The 18,584-nt window shown below is 46.0% G+C and overlaps 1 protein-coding gene across 7 annotated transcripts in view; it reads left to right on the plus strand.

Annotated features, from left to right (window-relative positions):
* Nucleotides 1-18,584, plus strand: part of ehmt1b (euchromatic histone-lysine N-methyltransferase 1b) — a 38,831-nt gene that overhangs the window by 10,284 nt on the left and 9,963 nt on the right. For 2 of the 7 annotated variants that reach the window (XM_023831474.1, XM_023831479.1), the window contains exons 2-11: nucleotides 8,595-8,682; nucleotides 8,809-9,332; nucleotides 13,296-13,449; nucleotides 14,067-14,206; nucleotides 14,574-14,783; nucleotides 14,999-15,076; nucleotides 15,715-15,832; nucleotides 16,783-16,896; nucleotides 17,815-17,960; nucleotides 18,178-18,321. In XM_023831474.1, the coding sequence (XP_023687242.1) occupies nucleotides 8,595-8,682; nucleotides 8,809-9,332; nucleotides 13,296-13,449; nucleotides 14,067-14,206; nucleotides 14,574-14,783; nucleotides 14,999-15,076; nucleotides 15,715-15,832; nucleotides 16,783-16,896; nucleotides 17,815-17,960; nucleotides 18,178-18,321 (1,716 nt within the window). Of the gene's footprint in view, nucleotides 1-1,681; nucleotides 1,818-5,391; nucleotides 5,741-8,594; nucleotides 8,683-8,808; nucleotides 9,333-13,295; nucleotides 13,450-14,066; nucleotides 14,207-14,573; nucleotides 14,784-14,998; nucleotides 15,077-15,714; nucleotides 15,833-16,782; nucleotides 16,897-17,814; nucleotides 17,961-18,177; nucleotides 18,322-18,584 lie in introns of those variants that run through there. The other 5 variants (XM_023831477.1, XM_023831480.1, XM_023831475.2 and 2 more) reach the window with 4 other exon arrangements.

The raw sequence follows: 18,584 nt of genomic DNA on the forward strand, positions 1-18,584 counted from the left end.
CTGCTTGTCACAAGTGGCTGGTTAGGAAGATCGTGCTTCAGGGAGTGTCCCAGAGGGCCACAGGAGTCTGTGTGGGGGGGCTTTTTGTGGCGTGGACACCAGCGAGGGATAACCATGGTCTTAGAAGGCCATACGGACTGGCCGTTTCCCAGTGGCCTAGCAGAAGTGTCACAAGTCAGTTTAATTTTAACTGACATTGATGTTTCGCCCCAATCAGAGGTCGCTGTTCTCTGACTTTAGTGCGTCTTTAAACACAATCTTGATCTTTTAAAGACTTGTTACAAAGTAGCAGTGTACCCAAAGCACCCCATAGCATCATCTGTGTGTGCTCCTGCGCAGACACACACAAAACCTGTGTCCTTGGGTGGAAAATGGGATATGAGAGGAAAGCCAGGGATGGCCGCAGTGCCACCCGGAGTTTTTGCGGTGGTCATGGACTTTCACTGATAGCATAGCAGTCATCAGCCGGGACCTTCGTCGAGGGTTAAAGTTCAGGAGTCTGGCGCAGGCCTGCTTGTGAAACCTCTGTCAGGTTTTCTTTTGGCTAGTTGGAGTCGTTCGTTTTGTAGAGAGTAGCAAATGATTTTCTTTGTTTTGCAAGCACTTGTGTGAGACTAGGAAAGCAGGGTTGGTTGGCTGTGGGTATTTGTCATGTTTTTTTTTCCATAGACATGTCAATGACGGACATTGGAGGGTCATTCTCAGTGTCGGGCTGCATGCATCTGGGTACAGCTTTACCTAAAGATCCCGGTGGATCAGGGGGGGACATACCCGGTGCTGATAGAGGCTTGGGGTCCTGACACACCTTTCAGCTGAGCTGTGACATCAGCGCTGATGTCAGTGGGATTTCCGCCTAATGGGTGGGTTTCCTCTTTCTCGTCAAGCATGAGAGCGAAATGTGTAAGGGTATAACTTGGATCTGTTCTGTAACTGGATATTTTTGAGGAGAAACCACCTCGGAGTGTCTGAAAAAAGTATGCAGTGCATTTCACTGTCTTGCAATGAGTGGTTTTGTTTCGCAAGACGACATCTTTTCCTTTAGCTCGCCCTCTGCTGGTGAGACATGCCCCCCCATTCTGCCAATTGCAAGCTATGTTTCCCTTTGGGTATAAAATTTTGAAAATGCTCATGGCAAAATAATATAATTACTTCTGACACTAATGTGCAACATAAATCGGTCTTTTTTTTTTTTTTTTTAAGTCAAATCTGCATGTCAGTTTTTTTTTGTCTAGCATAAAATAAGCAATTCATTAGCCAGTGTAACCTACGAAGAACTCAATCTTTTGTTGGGATGCTTGTACTGTAATCAGTCTTAGAGCTTTTTCTGAGGCTCTTGTCTTGTGTTCTTTTAACGTGTCCGTCATGCTTGGCTTGGCAGCACTAATGGTTCAGTTCCTGGAGGCCAGTTTCCTCTTAGGCTCAGTCTTGCTAAAAGCTTCTGGGGAGATACATGGAAGCTGAAGGATTCCTCTTCAAGGAGCCTTGGCTACTGGTCCTTGAGCTCAGCAGATCGAGGCCTCCATCGTAGGGCCCCCCTCATACCTTGCTCGTCCTGAAATGGCTGCTCGCATTCACCAGCACGGAGCAGCAGCGGCAGAGGGAGAGAGAGGGGGAGAGAGAAAAAAAAACAGCCACTGAAATTCGAACTCACTGAGCATGCTCGGTCTGAAACTGCGCGAAAGCAACCAACAGAGGGAGCCGGTGGGTCACATGACCGGAGCTGGGTGAATGTGCATGCGGGGAGGAGAAGGGAAGAGGAACAATCTGTTCGAGACTCCTTCTCTCCTTTCTCTTCAATGGAAGCCATCAAGGGAAAGGTACGACTGAGCCTAGTAGACCGATTTTACTTAAGGCTAGAGGCCTGATTTACCTTTTCGAAGCATCTGTCTCCTTCCTTTGAGATGTATTGACTCATTTTTTTGGTGTTTTGCTTTATAATCTCTTATTTGTCACTTTTCAGGTTTAATCCATTAAATGACATTTCCACTCCTGGTGTTTGAATTAGAGCGTTCTTTTTTTGTTTTTTTTTTTGATCATAGCTCTGCGAGCCGTCTCTGGGCTCCAGACTGCAGGTTAGTGCAGATGTCTTAGCATAACACCCCTAATCAAGGCCTCTTTTCCTTTGCAAAGAGAACCCAGGTAGGGGCAGTGGTTCCGGTGGTCCGGGGATGTTAGGGGTGGCTCCGATGCCTCGTCCGGGGGCTTTTCTGAGGTTCCTGATCTACTCGACCTTTGTTTATTTTTAATTAAAGCAAGGATGTCAGAAACTGCAGCAAAAATGGCTATTCCCGTGGCTTCCATGGGGGGGAGCTGTACCAGTTAGGGTTGTATTGCATTCGGTTGATGTGTTTAACCCTCGGCCCTGCTTTAGGGTTAAGACCAGGAGTAATGAGCAATGGCTCAGGGGGAGATGTCATCACCATGTGGTTCAAGCCAAGACCACGTCATCTTCAACTTGGCTTTCCCACCAAAACTTGCAGCACCTTCCTCAGAACCCCGGCTCTGCGGATACCAGGCGGCCCCTACTTACCCTGTCGTCCTTCAACCCTGACTTGCCAGGTCCTCCACAGTTAGGAGGGCACGAGGAAATGGAAGAAGATCATGAGAGCTGGCAAACAAATGCCCCGGGACAGAGCTTGAAGAGCGTGATCGAATCAGAACATGGACCCATACCGCAGGGAATTACCAGCCATGTTGATGGAGGATCGAACAAAAATCACGCAATTATCAGTTTCTCTTACATTCTGCAGTCCTTTTAGGCCATAAGTGTCCTGGAAGGAGAGAGTCAGTTGCTGATATGTGTTATGTCCTTAGTGTGAGAAACAGCATTTATTCCGCTATTTGCTTGATGCCCCGGCTACATTTAGGGGCCTTCGATGGAATCATACAGCTTTCGGTGCTTTTCTTGGTGTTTCTGGCGTCATTCGGCAGTCTAGGTGTGGTGGTCAGGTTGGCGAAATGGAAGGAGGAATCCTTCAGCAGGACACTAAAACCTTCCTGGGGGCAGTATGTGGGGGGGCATTGCTCAGTGTCCAGTTGGCGGGTCTCGCTTTTGAACGCTCTGTAAGATCTAAGGGGTCTTGATGTATCCCGTGAGGTAAGAGGCTGTAGCTTGTAGCCTGTAAAAGGGATAAATGTTTTTTTCTGGCCAGCCAGTGGCAATAATGGCGTTTCTAAAGCTTGATGACTGGAATCCGCTTTTCGGCCTTGAGGGAGAGACAATGACGGACAGGTGCTTTGCACGGACCCTTAACCTGGTAGACTTACCGCAAATTGTTAGTGTGCCTAGTTTTTTTGTTTCCTGTTTTTTTTTTTTTTTTTTTTAGATGGATGTACTCCTGGTTTTTAGTAATGACTGGATGTGGAGTGGATTTTCAGCATAGGATGAAAGATTTTAAGGATCTGTGGCATCTATAACAGAGTTTCTTGTGCTGCTTTTTTATTATTAATCAGTCCTTTTCTGATGAGTTTGTTTTTTGCGGAGTTGATTGTTTACATATTTTGTCTTCTGGATACTATTCAACTGTTCTGCCTCAAACTCCGCAGTCTTTGTTACAGTGCTTCTCTGTATACAGTCATTCTCTGTGCTAGCTGTGGATTTTACCTTCATTTCAGTTTATCAGACTAAGGGTGCATTCGAAAGCCTATAATCTGTGGAATAAGAAAATGGGGGGAAAAAAGTGATTGGGTTACCCTCTTGAAAACACTTGCAGAAATGACCAGCATTCTATAGACTGGGCGTTGATGCTGGATGGCTCCTCCTCTGCCTGGTTATTCGTGGTGTTCTGCTGCTCTGAACACTGCTGTGCTGAGCTTTGGTGTTCAGTCTGTGGGTGCCTCACTGTTGCTGGTGGTTTTGGGCTCTTCGCACTAAAATTGATATTTTACTTGCATTTGACACCAATTTCGCTCGTGTAGGGCCACCCCCCCCACACACATACACATTTTCATACATGGATGTGCTTATTCTCTTCTCATTCGACTCCGTACAGAAAGGGGACAAGGATAAGACACCTTTTCATTTGCACTCGAGAGTCCTGTGGCATAACCCCATTGCGAAAGTTTGCAGCTGACAGACCAGGCATTCTGCATCTTCACATGTCGGGTCATAAACAGGTAAATTTAACAGTATGCCTCTATAGCAGCCAATGTGCCAATGGTACAATCGCAGGAAACATATTAAAATAGCGAATCCAGTGCCCTGGGACACAAAATAAGCTTGTAATGGATTGTTTGGATATGAGAAGGTTCCTTTAGCTCTAGGCTTACAGCTAGCATAGCCGCTGACAGTCTGAATAAAATTTGGGATCTGCTTGGATGCTGAGGTTCACATGGGAAGTGAACATGGTATGATTTTCAAAATTGAATATTAAAAGTTTAGATCCTTGCAGGTACTTGTGGGTATTATTTTTTTTTTATACTCAGTAGTTATTATAATGAACATTGGCAGCTGCTGTTTTCTCCCTGTCTGGCTTGGTTAAATTGATCAGGGTAGCTTAGCATAAGCTCTGTTTTTAAGCTACCCCATCACCACCCTTATTCCCCTCCCCCACATTTGGTGGGGGGAAAAAAAGAAACGGCATGTTGTCTGCGTGTTAGTGAATGGTCACAAAATGGCCTCCCTTCCCCTCTACTGAGCATGCTCCTGCCGGCTGCCTCTAGGGGGAGGGCTTGGGCACACAGAAGACATGCTTACGTTCGTGTCCCCAGGACTACAGCTGGAGAGCACTCCCTCCTTTTGTGTTGCTTTTCTTTTTAGTGTTTTCCAGGCCTAACTGCTGTCTGGGATCCATGTTTCTGTTGTCTGTGGCCTTGGAGCCACACTGAATCCAGGTTTGCCCTCTTCTGAAGGATAAGCCTGCTCACGGCTGGCCGGACTAGCTGATCTTAGCTGTTTAAGTGTTTGTGTTCCGATTCCAGATGTTTCCATGGTGGATGTTAGGGCACTCCCTGCATGCCTGTGCGTTTGCCCGCAGAGCTGGTGCCCTGCGTTGCCGGAAAGGGTGCGGTGAGCTGCCGGCGGTGGCTTGCCCCCCCCCCCATATGAGACTGGCATCCCAAAAGCTCAGCCCCTTCAGGCTGACCTGAGAGTTTCAGAATAGGACGTCTTGTCTAGGACTGAATAAGGATGTTGTACCCTGGAATCCATTAGTCTGTAGCGGCAAAGATAACTACTCCAGAATGTTGTCAGAGCCCCAGTGGTTTATTTTTTTTTGTCCAACCAGTTGAGTTTTCTTGAATTCATGTGCAACATCACGTACAGCTACTAGATAACTATGCCATTTAAAAAAATCATTTGAAAACCTTTATTTTTTTCTGTGTGCATTTTGTCAAGTGTTGGGCCTTGTCAACGCAACATGCAAGGTTTCTTCAGTACATTAGCTATTTAAACCCCCCCAGAACTGGTGCCACTACTGGGAACAGTCTCTCATCTCTGAAGGGGGTGGGGGATTATGTAACAGTTGTGAAGAGCGTGCATTTATAAATAGCTAGTCAGAGTCAAAATGAAGGGTGTTCTGGCTGGATTACCTCTGGGAAGCCAGTTAACCAGCAGGGTATCTGTGGGCTGGCGGAGGCTGTAACTGGTAGCGGTAACCAGTGATCTTCCAGTTTCAGCTGTGGCTGCATGTAGCGGAGTCACGGAACTGAACGGGCGACACCGGTCTGAATGGCAGATCCCTAGGGGGGCTGGTGTTTCCAAGGAAATGCCCGACAACAAAAACCATCTTTAAGCTAAATGGTGAGGTTAATATAATTTCACCCCTAATGACCCAGGGGGCGCTGTGGGGGCAGTCTTCGCATGCTGCGATGCATGTTCCTCCTCTGTGGAGTAGCACAGGGTCGACACTGGTCCGTGTGCTCATGAGGCGGTGATTTTGTGTAGAACTATAGGATTTAAGCACCACTGTTGGGAATATGTAGGACACGCAAGCTGCCATCTACTCTTTATTGTGAGTGGGGGTGGGGGACTTTTACTCTGAAGCGGCTTCTCCGTCTGGCAAGCCTGCTTTTGTCATGGGAGCCATTTGCAAACAGATGCTATAGATGGCGCTATTGATGGCACCCCTAGACTGGCGTACGCACTTACCAAAGCTATTCTTGGTGTACTGGTGGTGGGTTTTGTTTTTCGCTTCTGTGTTTTGACTTCCTATATCGTGTTATGTTGTTTTGTTTTTTTTTTTGCCCCTCCCTTTCCATGTCCCTTTTCTAAGATGAAGGTACTGTTAGCGTCTGAATCCACCTAAACGGAGGTACTGACAGGACCTCTGTGTCCACAGAGGCACAGTGTAGTCACCAGCTCACGATCTGGCCCTATTGTCACTCATTTCATACGGCTAATTTCCTGACCCGAGACGCTTGTTTTTTTTTATACTTTTTCACGCCATAACCTGTTCGTACTGCGGGTGGAGCTGTAGTTTGCAGTATTTAGTACCACTATGTGTCACCAGGAGACATCAAGGGCAGCCAGGTAAGGTCGTGGTATGTGTGGGTGCAGGAATTGGCAAAGCTAACAGTCATGGGCAGTCCTGAGGTGGCAGCGGGCATTTCCGGGACGGATGGCAGCCCGTAAGGACCAATCTCCTGGTGGCTGCCTCCTAATCTCCCGCCTCCCTCTCTGTCCGTCTTTCTCGTCTCAAGATCAACCGTTTTGACAGGCACAGCGCATGTGAGATTAATGCTATACGGTCGTCAGTGTTTTGATGTGGTGCTTTGATAGTAAATTCCAGAAGATGAGGAGAATTGCAGAACATGTCTGGTTTTCTTGAAGCATGTCCTGCTTTTACATGAGTAGGGCAGTAGTCCAGTGGAGGATTGATGTGTTGATGACTTGATGTGTGTGGGTGGGTGTGTGGGTGGGGGGTGTGGTGGTTACATAGATCACATTTGGAGACCAAGATGTGGTAAAACTTTCTTTCTTTTGGGGACATTTTTCAGGTCTCAAATTGGATAACCTCGATTTTATAAAAATGTGCGACTGCAATCAAAAAACTAAACATGCTAAAAGACTTGTAGTTAAGTCATATAGTTAAGGTTAGGGCTGGGTGGGGGTTAAGGGTGTCATGATTGGGTTTTTTCCTATAGAAATGAAGGGAAGGTCCCCATTGTTTGTTTTTTGATTCTGGAAAATTTCTCTGTAGTTCAGTTGGATTAGTATCCGAATGCTGTGCACACCATCGGCTGGGACACCTTTCAAGGTGTACACGGTGCAGCCCGGTCTTCCGGCGCATCCCCGCAGCCTGCTGCCCTCGCTGCATTCGGGGGGCCTTTTTCCTGCTGTGCCGAAGGGTGGCGTTCATTCTTAGCGCCAGAGACAGCTGTGTCATAGCCAGAAGGCCGAGGGGGGGGGGCTTGCATTCGTGACCCGGGAATGCGGCAGTGTGGTCATCCTTATATCAAAATGTCCTTATTCAATGCCGATTCATTGCTGGAACTCAAGAACTTATAAATACAGGCAAATATGGCACCTTCGTCTCGGTCTCCGGCTTTCCTTGAGTTTGGCTTCATTTGTGTTCCCTTACTCCTGTCAGTTTGCTTTCTTGCTTTCTGTAAAAGGCCAGCGATCTGGCAGCGGCAGGCCTGAGATGGGGAATGAAGGCCTTTGCTAGGGCTCTGTTCCTTTCCCTGCCTAAGAATGCTGATAAGATTAATCTGATACGAAGGCCTCTGCTTTTCAGTTGTTGTGCTTGTTTCTATCAGACGTCTCCTGAGGCTGGACTCCTGTTTCAGGGGAATGGAAATGTGGCTTTTTCAAAAGTGTGTGTGTGTGTGTGTGAGAGAGTGACCATCTTGCATTTATGCCTGCTTATAAATCCCTACCATCATCATAGGCTTGTTTAGCCATTTGTTAGACTTACCGGATGACAAACACTTATAAGAGCATGAGAGAACACACTTGTTTGTCCTGTTCTTCCCAAACTGGAATCCGAAGCTCTTCATCTTCCCGAACTTCCTTTTGTTGCGGAAAGTTCCTGTAATGCAGTCTGTGGCTCGACACCTGACGACAAATCATTGTCCCTCTCGGCATACCATGTCCAGACAGACCTCTGTCAGACTGGCAGAAATTCCTTTGCAACGAATTAGGAAATTCATAACTTGCCCAATAGCTGTATCTCTAGCTCCCTCCTTTGGTAGAAAACAAGAAGGACATAGAGTGAATATGGTAAAAGGCCCATCCAACTGAGCTGTAACGGTAGTAGTTTCTGCTAGCAAGGAGTATATCCAGAGCTGTTATGCATTTCAAAGCTTTTTAAACCAGGTGACCAGATCATTTATAGGTTTCAGCAACATGTTCAGACTCTGCATGAGCTTTTAAGCTTGACGTATTGTAGGCCACATGGGTTTGTGTTTTGATTGTAGTGATTCTCAGTGGAAATAAGTAATGCGTCCCTGATCTGAAGAGGATCACAGCCGTCCATGTGGAAACGAATCCAATGCATTTTATGTCTGGGTTGTTTTTTTGTGACTGAGTTGAACCCCTGTTTCCTCCATTCCCGAAACTCCTGGCCTTCCTGGCCCTGACTGTGCCCTAGTAGATTGGGGGGGGGGTTCAGAATATGTCCATCTCAAAAGTTGACGTTCCACATTCCTCTCAGCCCTCAGGTTTGGCCAAGGCCGTCCTGGGGAGGGGTGATTCCATGAAGACTGATGTGATGAAGGAACCTCTCTGCATTAAAGAGGGGGGTGAGTAAGAGGCAAAACCCATCCCCCCATCATCCCACGCCATACCTTATTCAGCAGGTTGTATGACTCTTCAGTAATGCAGGAATTTCTTGGTAGCTATGATTTATTTTCTTTCTTACTCTTCAGGTAACGATGACGTGGCAGTGGACAAGAAAGGACATGCCCTCAAGAACGAGAAGGAGGTGAACGGAATCTGTGAAAGGCTGGAGCTTGGAAAGGGCCACCAAAGCTCTGGGCCCCATCTCCCTCAGGACAGCAAGGCGGGGAGGCAGTCGGAGTGCGGCCCGCGGGCGCGCATCAGCGAGAACGGGCTACCGGAAAACGAGGCGCCCCACGGCTCCGTAACTGGTAGCAACGGCTTCGTTTTGGCCAAGCAGCAGCCAGAAGGGGGCACCCCACACAGGACTAGTGGGTCACCCATAGGTGGCGCTTTAGTGGGACACGCCGCCAAAACACTGCCCCCGTCCTCGGCACGGGCCAGGAATGTGGGATCCGTAAAGACTGATGGAGGTGCGGGGATGGGTGTGGCCACAGACGGCCGGGCGGAGTCAGAGACTAAAAATGGCACGAGCCAGGACCCTCCGCCAGTGACTATACACCGGGCTCGTAAAACCATGGCTAGACCAGCCTCCAACCAGCCAACACTAAAGGTAACGCCAGTCAGCATCGTGCACACGAAGCATTTCTGACGTGCTCAGTGGTGTCCGATCGATCAACAAAAACGCTTTAATTCCTGATGATTTTCTAACGTTACGGTAATGATGCTAGCAACTGGAATGAAACAAGGAGACTTGACGGTATTGGGCTTGGCCGATATTTAATGTTTCTTACCTTCAAACCATCTTAAGCCGCTGTATGTGGTATTGTGACCGTACTTTCAAAAGCAACGTTATCCCTGTATTGTTAAGTCTTGGTGATAAGATTTGCGGGGGGTGGAGGGGGCAGTAAATTTCACCAAATACTGTCACCTAGATTACATAATGGCACGGTACACCCAAAATACCACAGAATACTGTAACACCTCCCAAACCTAGAAGGTGTATTTTGGGGGTGCAGTGAAACACAAAATTCATGGTTTGTAACGAACTGTGGTTTTGGGTCCGAGATTCGCTGCGATTTTGGTTCCGCAGGAAAAACAAGGAGAAACTAATTTGCAGAGGCGGTTTCTGCCTTGCTCCAATCATACAAATACTTGGATGATTTTGTCTCAGTTAAGTTAGCATGTTGGATGTGTTTCCAGCAACGTATCAGAGTTCGGTATAACAGCCTCAGTCCTGTCTACACTTTCTCCAGTGCTGGTGTAATTTAGTGGGAAACCAAAATGTTACAAAACCGCAGATTATGACTGACTAACTGGCATTAGCTGTTACCAGCTCACAGCTACAATTAGCATAATATTTTCCGTGTTGAGCATGTACTTGTGAATTTAGGTTCCGCCTGTGTCAATAAATGTATTCATGTTTCATTGTCCCCACTGAACCAAAACTGATGTACCAAAGGGTACACAATGAATATGTGTACCGTTACAGCCTTTGGTAGATTCTACCCCTGTCAGGTTTCTCCAAACATTGTCTAGTACATGGTGTGTGTCGATAAAGAAGGCTATGCTGCCGTCTTAACCCATTGATGTTGGTATCAAATTTATTGGGCACCAAGCTGTTCAGTCTGACCACCCATATCATTGACTGAAAGATCCACTGGTATCATGCAAAATATGCTACTCACCATGGTAATGGGTTTTGATTTGGTTCCGTACAGGGAAGCTTGGAAGGATGTGAGCTTGTAACCTGAAAAGGTGTTGGTTCGAATCCCAGAGAGTGATGCAGCACCATTGAAATGTAAATGCATCTAGATGTCTATGTGGGTACAAGTCATTAGTGTCCAACACATGGGCTTCTGAATGTAAATCTTTGTTTTAAAGTGGTATAGTAACATTATGTCGTAGCAGGATTTACTGTGAAATCAACTCGCTTTCACCTGCTGATGTCGCTTAAACAGTCATCACTTTAAAGGGTTCACGGCAATGTTTTCTTCTATACATTAGCTGTCTTCACTGAGTTAACCACTGTAAAGAGTGGTTCATAGTTGTATATGTGGACATGGAAACGTTCATGGTTCTCTGGTGAAGCCGCATACTTTGCACACGTGTACGTTATTATTATAACTATTATTATTATTATTATTATTATTATTATTATTATCATTTTATTTTTATTATTATTATTATATTCCCAGCACACATACCACCCATTGAGGTTTGTGTCAGTTTCTCTTTGTTTTACTAATTGAGCCAGCTCACCAGGTTGCCAACTTGTGGTGAGATTTTCGAGAAGTCTGCACACACATGCACACGCATTTACATGCATGTAATGCTTTTATTACCTTGTAAATAGTCTGTAGGCTGTTCAGAGCTGCACGTTCACGGCCGCACAGGCACGGATTTGGAGCGCGGCGACGTTTGTCCACGGAGACGGTGATGTCAGATGCGTCGTAAACGTTTGTGCGGACTTTTCCGCTAGTACCCATGCGGAGACGTATGAACCAACCTTAAGAGTTACATAGAAAACAGCCAAAACCAGCCCTGCTCCAAAACCTTAAATGCCGGTCATGGAAACAGAAAAATCACCCAAAAATGTATGGCCTGTTAAGTACATTTTTCTTATAGTTTTGTATCTGATGATAAAAATGGCCGTGTGTGGTTTATATATGAGCATAAACAATGAAAAAGGACTGTGAGAACTGCAGTTGGTTCAGCCTACAAGGTAATGCAAGTCAGTTTCTTACATCGCTAATGGTGAAGTATTTTATTAATGGTGTAACGGTTACGAAACCAAGACCGAAACTGCGATACAAACGTTCATGATCTTATGCTCAGTTCCGGAAGACAGAACTGCGATATCCCCTCCCAATGCCGCAGGTGTAGCTTGGTGAGCTCTCAATTAAGTTGCTAATGTTACAAAACTCGTTTTCATTTTCACAGTTACAACACTATAATACATGTAAATCACAAAATTATTCTATTTAAGGTTAGGGCAAACTGTATATTTTGAGAATAATATACATTGCACCAGGGGCAGCAAGGTGGTGCGATTGTTACCACTGTTGCCTCAGACCTCTGGGACCTGGGTTCGAGTCTCCACCTGGGTTACATGTGTGTGGAGTTTGCATGTTCTCCCCGTGTCATCTTGGGGTTTCCTCCAGGTATGGTTTCCCCCCCATAGTCCAAAGTCATGCTGAGGCTAATTGGAGTTGCTAAATTGCCCATAGGTGTGAATGGTGTGTGAGTGTGCCCTGCGATTGGCTGGCCCTCCATCCTGGATTGCTCCCTGCCTCGTACCCGTAACTTCCGGGATAGGCTCCAGAACCCAGAAGGATAAGCGGGTTGGAAAATGGATGGATATACACTGCACCTATTGTCTTCCACCTGTGTGTCACGTGACTCTTTTGATCCAATCATGCTCGAGTGATCACGCCTGCGGTAAAAGCCAGGCTAGTTTCATTAGCTAAAGCGGGATGATAATCCTGAGATGGCGGAGCACCCACGCACATTCAGGTCAGCAGTGTGGGAGCATTTCAGTTATCCAGTGGTGTACAGGGATGGCAGCTGTGTCCTAAACATAATGCACACAATTTGTCATAAGTGCAAGCAGGCATCAGAAGACATCATCTCGACACGGAGCGCAGTGGCATACGAAAGATTAATAAAACCCAGAAAATCTTGCTCTATTTTTTGTTTCTTGTGCACCTGTCATATAAAGTTTTAGACGAACTGTGGATTTAGAGAATAGTTACAACCTATGCAACTTAGGACAGCTTATGACAACTTGCACATACATTTGATTTTTTATTTTTTTTTCAGCTAGTTTATGTAAATAATGGTGGGAAAGTACTGTACTGCACGGCAGTGGGACCATCCCAGCCTCACACGCATCTCCCAGTCTCATCCTCACACCTGAAACTCAGTGTGACTATCCTGTATAACCTGCCTACCAGAATGGAATCCAGTCCTTTAGTTGGCAACAGTTTCAATAGCAATTCCAACCATTTCCAATTTGGCATTTGATTGTCTTTGTTACCTAAACCAACATAACAGGAAACTGTGAACCTAAGACACCCCCCCCCCCCCCCCATTTAACTTTGCAAAAAACTATGGGGTGTAACAATCAAAACCATCCAATACAACCCCGTGGACCCCTTTAAATGGGTGGAGATCCCCCCCCCCCCCCCAAGCTCAACCCAAAGTTATTTCCTTCCACTAATCAACTTGCAAGTAACTAACCTGTAGCATGTCAAACAGCAGTGTTAACCAAACCAGTACTGGTGCATGAAAAATCAGCAGTACTCATAGGGTTAATTTTAATGTAATACATAAGCTTCCACCAACAAAATATATCTTTGGTTGCATTTCTGTCACCTTCTCTTATCCATATTTCCTCTGTCTTGCTGCCCAAACATTGCATCCGGCAACCAACTAAAACCTTTAAATGCCTGCATTTGTTTAAATCTTGTTTAGCTGTGAGTTGCTCATTTATGATGGGAAAGTGTTTTAATCACCCAGTTTTTGTACAGGGACTTTAAACTATGTGTAGTGAAGTATTTTTTCTGTCCTCTAGCTTCTAAACAGGGAATCTCAAGAACCAAATGGTGCAAAAGATGAGACTCGGAGTGGATTGGAGGCGGGGAAGCCCCCCCCAGCCCTACCCCCTCAACCTCAGCTACCTCAGAGCCAAAGCGACGCACCGGCGCCCCCCAGCAAGCCTCAGCCCGGTCAGACCCCGCTTGGACCACCCACTCCTCTGAAAACCCCCCCCCTATGGCTCCAACATTCCTACAGTTTTCCTTCAGTCTTCCTTGCTTGGGTTGCTCTGCAAAAATGACCTGGTTTGAAGAGCTGATTCGGGTCCTGGGCCCATGTCACTATTTGCTGTCCCTTCAGACCAAACTAGCTGTATTAATTCTAGGGGTGAATTAATGTCTCAAATCAGTAGATCTCTGAGATGGAGGCAGATTGAATGACAATAACTAATCAGATTTTGAGGAACTGTTTGTTTTTTAGAGAGCAATTGAAGGTTTTTGAGGAAGTTGAAGTAGGGAAATATCTTCATTCTTTCACACTGAAAGTAAAGTTTGGGTTTGCTAAATGGTTTGTTGTGTGTTTGTGTCGTATAGGTGCCATATTCCTTCACAAACCTTAAGCAGCTCGTTTACTTACCATGTGGCTTCCAAACCAGCGTCTTCCTGTTTATGTAGGGAAGGAAGCGTCTTGGTGCTGAAGGTTAACAAAGCAGCTTCTTCAGCTGGCTGTACTTGCTATTCCCGAGGGGCTCCTTCTCCACACGAGGCGGAGAACCCTCAGTCACTTAACCACCACCCTGCTGTCCCAGCAGCCACCGGAGTCTCCCGGAAAAAGAAGAGGAAGATGGGAACGTACAGTCTCGTTCCCAAGAAGAAAACCAAAGTACTGAAGCAGCGCTCCGTGCTGGATCTGTTCAAGGACCTGTCGCGGAAGGCCATCCAGACCCAGGTCAGACTGCGCTCGACCCACCACGGTTTGGCTTCCTATGCGGGTTCACAGGAAGTACCCGCGAGTTTATGCTACACCGGTCCTGGGGCTTTTCCAATATTGTCTTAAGACAAAATGTGCAGCTTGAAGGAGCTATAATCACCTTTCACTCAGTTGATGGCTTCATGAAAATTAGTCTGGGTGAAAATTATCGGGAGTTGTTTGAGATGTGAGATTATTGGGTCTGTGTGACCTTAATCCATGCAGAACACTTATCGTCGATTAAAGGGTCAAAATATTAGCTCTTGGGTTTGGGCCATTATTAATGAAATGGCGGCTTCTGTTATGTCAGCTGAGTCACAGCTAACCTGCCGTCTGCACTCATCAGCAGAAAGGACTCCGAGTGAATGGCGAGAGCGTGGAAAACGAGTCTGAGGAGGAGTCTGAGGAGGGCGAGGATTCCGAGGAAGAGGACGAGCAGGTCGGCGACGAGGCCGGCGCCGTTTCCCGAGAGGAGCCGAGAACTCCCGACGCCGCTCTCCAGGTCGGTCTGCTCGGAGAAAAGGCTGCAGGCTCCTCGTTTGAGGATTGTGGGCCGGTAAGACATTACGCTCCGACGGCAAAGCCTGGAAATGAGATTCCATCTTTCATACTGTTTCTATATATACTAGTTTATGAATGAAAAACACTGTGCAATTCAAATTATGGATATCATGATGGATAACATCACCAAGTGTAATAGATTGAACATGTTCTGAACCGTGTTATGAATGTATCAAAGACACTGATTTCGGATCATAACTCTAAACGAAGGACCAGCTTGTAGGAGAACAGGAATCTGAGGAATCTGGTGACGACGAAGGAGAGGAGGAGGGCAATGACTCAGACCTGGTAATATTTCACCGAATCTGCTATAATACAGACCTGCCCGTGATCAGGAGGTTACTGGTTCAAATCCCATGGTTGGCAGAGTAATTTCAGCATTGGACTTCTGAGCAAGGCCCTTAGCCCTTGATTGCTCCAGGGCCGGGGTCTCCAACGCCGGTCCTGGAGAGCTACTATCCAGTAGGTTTTCTGTCCCACTTGGCTTCTAATGAGCCACACCTGCTCCTGGCATTTACCTGAGAACAGGTGTGGCTCATCAGAAGCCGGGTAGGATAGAAAACCTACTGGACGGTAGCTCTCCAGGACCGGAGTTGGAGACCCCTGCTCCAGGGACTGTCTGACCTTACTTTCTCAGTTCTATGTCACTTTGGATAAATGCATCATCAAAAAAAAAAACTGAACGTTGATAAATAGGAAAACATATAAAAATTGTGCATTGCATGCAGTCTGTGTACTTCTATGTGTGTGTTGTGTTTAGTTACCAGTCATAGATTAGAGCTGGTTTTGCACGTTTTCCTCAAACCGGTGCCACAGTAGCCAGAAAACAGTTTGAGATATGGAGCAGTTTTTTTTGGATGCTACATCAAATGCCCTTTGAGTTTTTAATGTGTCACCCCCATGTCTTATGCCTCACGGCCCTTCAGAGCTCAGAGTCCAGCCTAAAAAAAAGAATGAAAAAGAAAATGAAGGGAGACAAGCCTTGGCTGCAAACATCCAGGAAACGTAAAAGAAAGAAGCAGTTGAAGGCCGAGGGCCTCCCAGGTACGTCCTTTTGACAAATCCCACTGGTAAATGGAGTGTCTAAACGTGCACGGAGTGTGTAAGGCTGGCTGCTGCGCCCCCCGGTGGCTCCCTACCGCGACCGTTTGGTGTGAGACAGCAGATTAGCTTCCCTGGAAGCGAGGAAGAATTTCCTGTTCGAGTCCCGAGAGGTGCTGTTGATCCCTTGAGGGAAAAATGATAGTGTTAATAGTTTTGGGATATGTATATGGCAACCCCCCCACTAGCCAGCAGGACACAATGTATCATCCCCCCTACTTCAAGTTGCATATTAAGTAACATGAGAACTTTGTATGGTATTGGAGTTTTATTCGTACTTAATTTCAGTAGGCAATTTTCAACTCTGTTTGTTCAGTTCGTTATATTAGCTAGAAGTATTGTTTGAGACGCGAGTCAGATCTGGATTTTAATTCGGAGTTTTACAGATCCATATTTGAGGTTAAATTGACTGAATATATAAATGTTACCAAGTTCAGAGAAGCTGTGGATTTGAGTTGCTTTTCTGCAGTGACTCTGAGGTTCATTATTATTCAAAGTATTCTTTTTCGGGACTTTAATTTTAAAGTGCCAGACCGGCAGGGATCGCCCTGACATGAGAGGTAATTATATAACTTGTGGGGCCGCTGACAGTAGATTTGGGAGCTGCTTCTCCGCAGACATGTCTTGAGCTGCTGGAGGACTTTCACACTATAAGTTTATATACTTCCTGCCTTTAGTCTTCATTACTTCACGCCACTTACTCTCATAGTTTTCAGAATATGAAAATAAAATACTTTCGCATACGTCACACATCTGTGGTGATTCTTGGGGTGTAAATTGAAAGGAATTCTGGGTTATATGGAGTGTCTTGATCAAAGTTATGTTTAGCCAGGAAGCTTTTAAATGGTTTTGGATATTATGTTGATCATTGCCACATGCTTTGATCCAAACAGGTAATGAGACGGAGGTCCAGTCACAGATAAACACCAGTAAGGAATACACGGAGGTGCCTCTGGTCTCCTTGAACCTTGAAGTCCAGGAGGAGTTTCTTGTGTCCCAGCAATCAGGTGAGAGGCTTGAGGGTCTTTGTTCCTATTGGTCCTCTTTGTAGAGTCAGGATAAATACAAGCAACGGTTACTGTCAAGAAATGGCTGCCCTTGACGCTCCTTTGTGGTCATGTGTATTGTCTTCTGCTAAAAGCAAGACCCACTGTGTAGACTTTTGTTCCAGGCAATCAAACTTCATTGGGTGGTTAAAAAATACTGAGAAATGGGAGTTGCATATCGACGTAAAGGTTAAGGCTCAAGGTAGAATTTTTCCATCTTAATTTGAGGTCTTCTTTCAAAGTATATAACCAAAATATTGTACAATTGTACAGAATTGTTCCGGAGACGTATAAATGGCAAGAGGACCATGTAAACTTGGCTTTCTTTGGATAACTGCATCAAATCATTGCTCCATTTACTCGGTGTGGTAAACAAACTAGTTGGTAACTATATAATTTGTTTTAAAAAAAAAACAAAAATAAAAAATATTTATTCTGTGGTCTCCAAAAAGGTCTTCTGGGGAAGGATGTGAACCTTACTGCTGTTGATCTTGACCTCCCTACTCATCTGGCCAAATGATCCATGGATATACTTGGTGGAATGGGCTCCCCCTGGTGGTGACTTAAAACACTGTTGTGTAACAGACTGAAGAATTTGGAAGTTTGTCATGCAGTGCCTCGAACCTCATTCTGTACTTTAGTCAGACGAGAATGTTGCAAATCACTTGGGTTTGCTGTAAGACTGAAATATGAGTCTGTTAGAGAGCAGTTTAAAGTCCCTTGGTGATTAAAGGCTCCAGGAGAATGTGTTTCTCATCTGGATGTTTGATTCTCATGTATTTGTCTGTGGGTGTCATCTGCTTGTTGAGCTTTCAAGAAAATGCTTGTTTTGGCCTCCTTCCATACAGAATGAGAGTAAGCAGTATTCTTTATGTCTAGGTCTGCCTGGAGGTCCAGGGGGGGTGGAGACAGACCTGGTGCAGGAACTGCCCCTGTGCAGCTGCCGAATGGAGACGCCAAAGAGTCGAGAGATCCTCACGCTGGCTAACAGGAAGTGCATGGCTACGGAGAGCGTGGATGGGCAGGTAGGCCGGACTCTGTCAATGATTCTAAATGTTCTAAAACGTAGCTCTATCTTTACTTTTGTTTTTTGTTGTTTAATTTCCTTCAACCCTAGGCTACTCTCTCCTTGGTAATAAATACAACAACCAGGAACAGGTCCTAGTTTTTATGCAAATGAACATAATTCTCACCTTCAACACTCTCTCCAAACCATCAAAATGTTCATTTGTGTCCTCGTAGCTAAGTCGCTGTCAGAGCAGTGTGACAAAACACGAGATGATGCGGCCCTCCAACACGGTACAGCTCCTGGTTCTGTGCGAGGACCATCGGGCCGGCATGGTCAAGCACCAGTGCTGCCCCGGTTGTGGCTTCTTCTGCCGGGCGGTAAGTCGACGTCCCTCATGAGCCCGTTTCTAGTCTTGTGCTTCAAGCATTTCAGACTTTGCCAGAATCCACTTTTGATCAGTGCTGTTTGGGATTTCGGGGATCAAAGGAAATGGTGGGGTTGTACATTTCCCCACCTCATTGTTCTCTCAGGGGTATTGTGTCATGGGTCTAATCGTACCCCGTTTCATTGTTACCACCACATCTGGCTCTTCCTGTGTCTCTGAAACTACCGAAGTAGGGGTTCTGGGCTTGACAAGATA

Source organism: Paramormyrops kingsleyae, chromosome 7, assembly GCF_048594095.1.
Source record: "Paramormyrops kingsleyae isolate MSU_618 chromosome 7, PKINGS_0.4, whole genome shotgun sequence".
Lineage (NCBI taxonomy): Eukaryota > Metazoa > Chordata > Actinopteri > Osteoglossiformes > Mormyridae > Paramormyrops > Paramormyrops kingsleyae.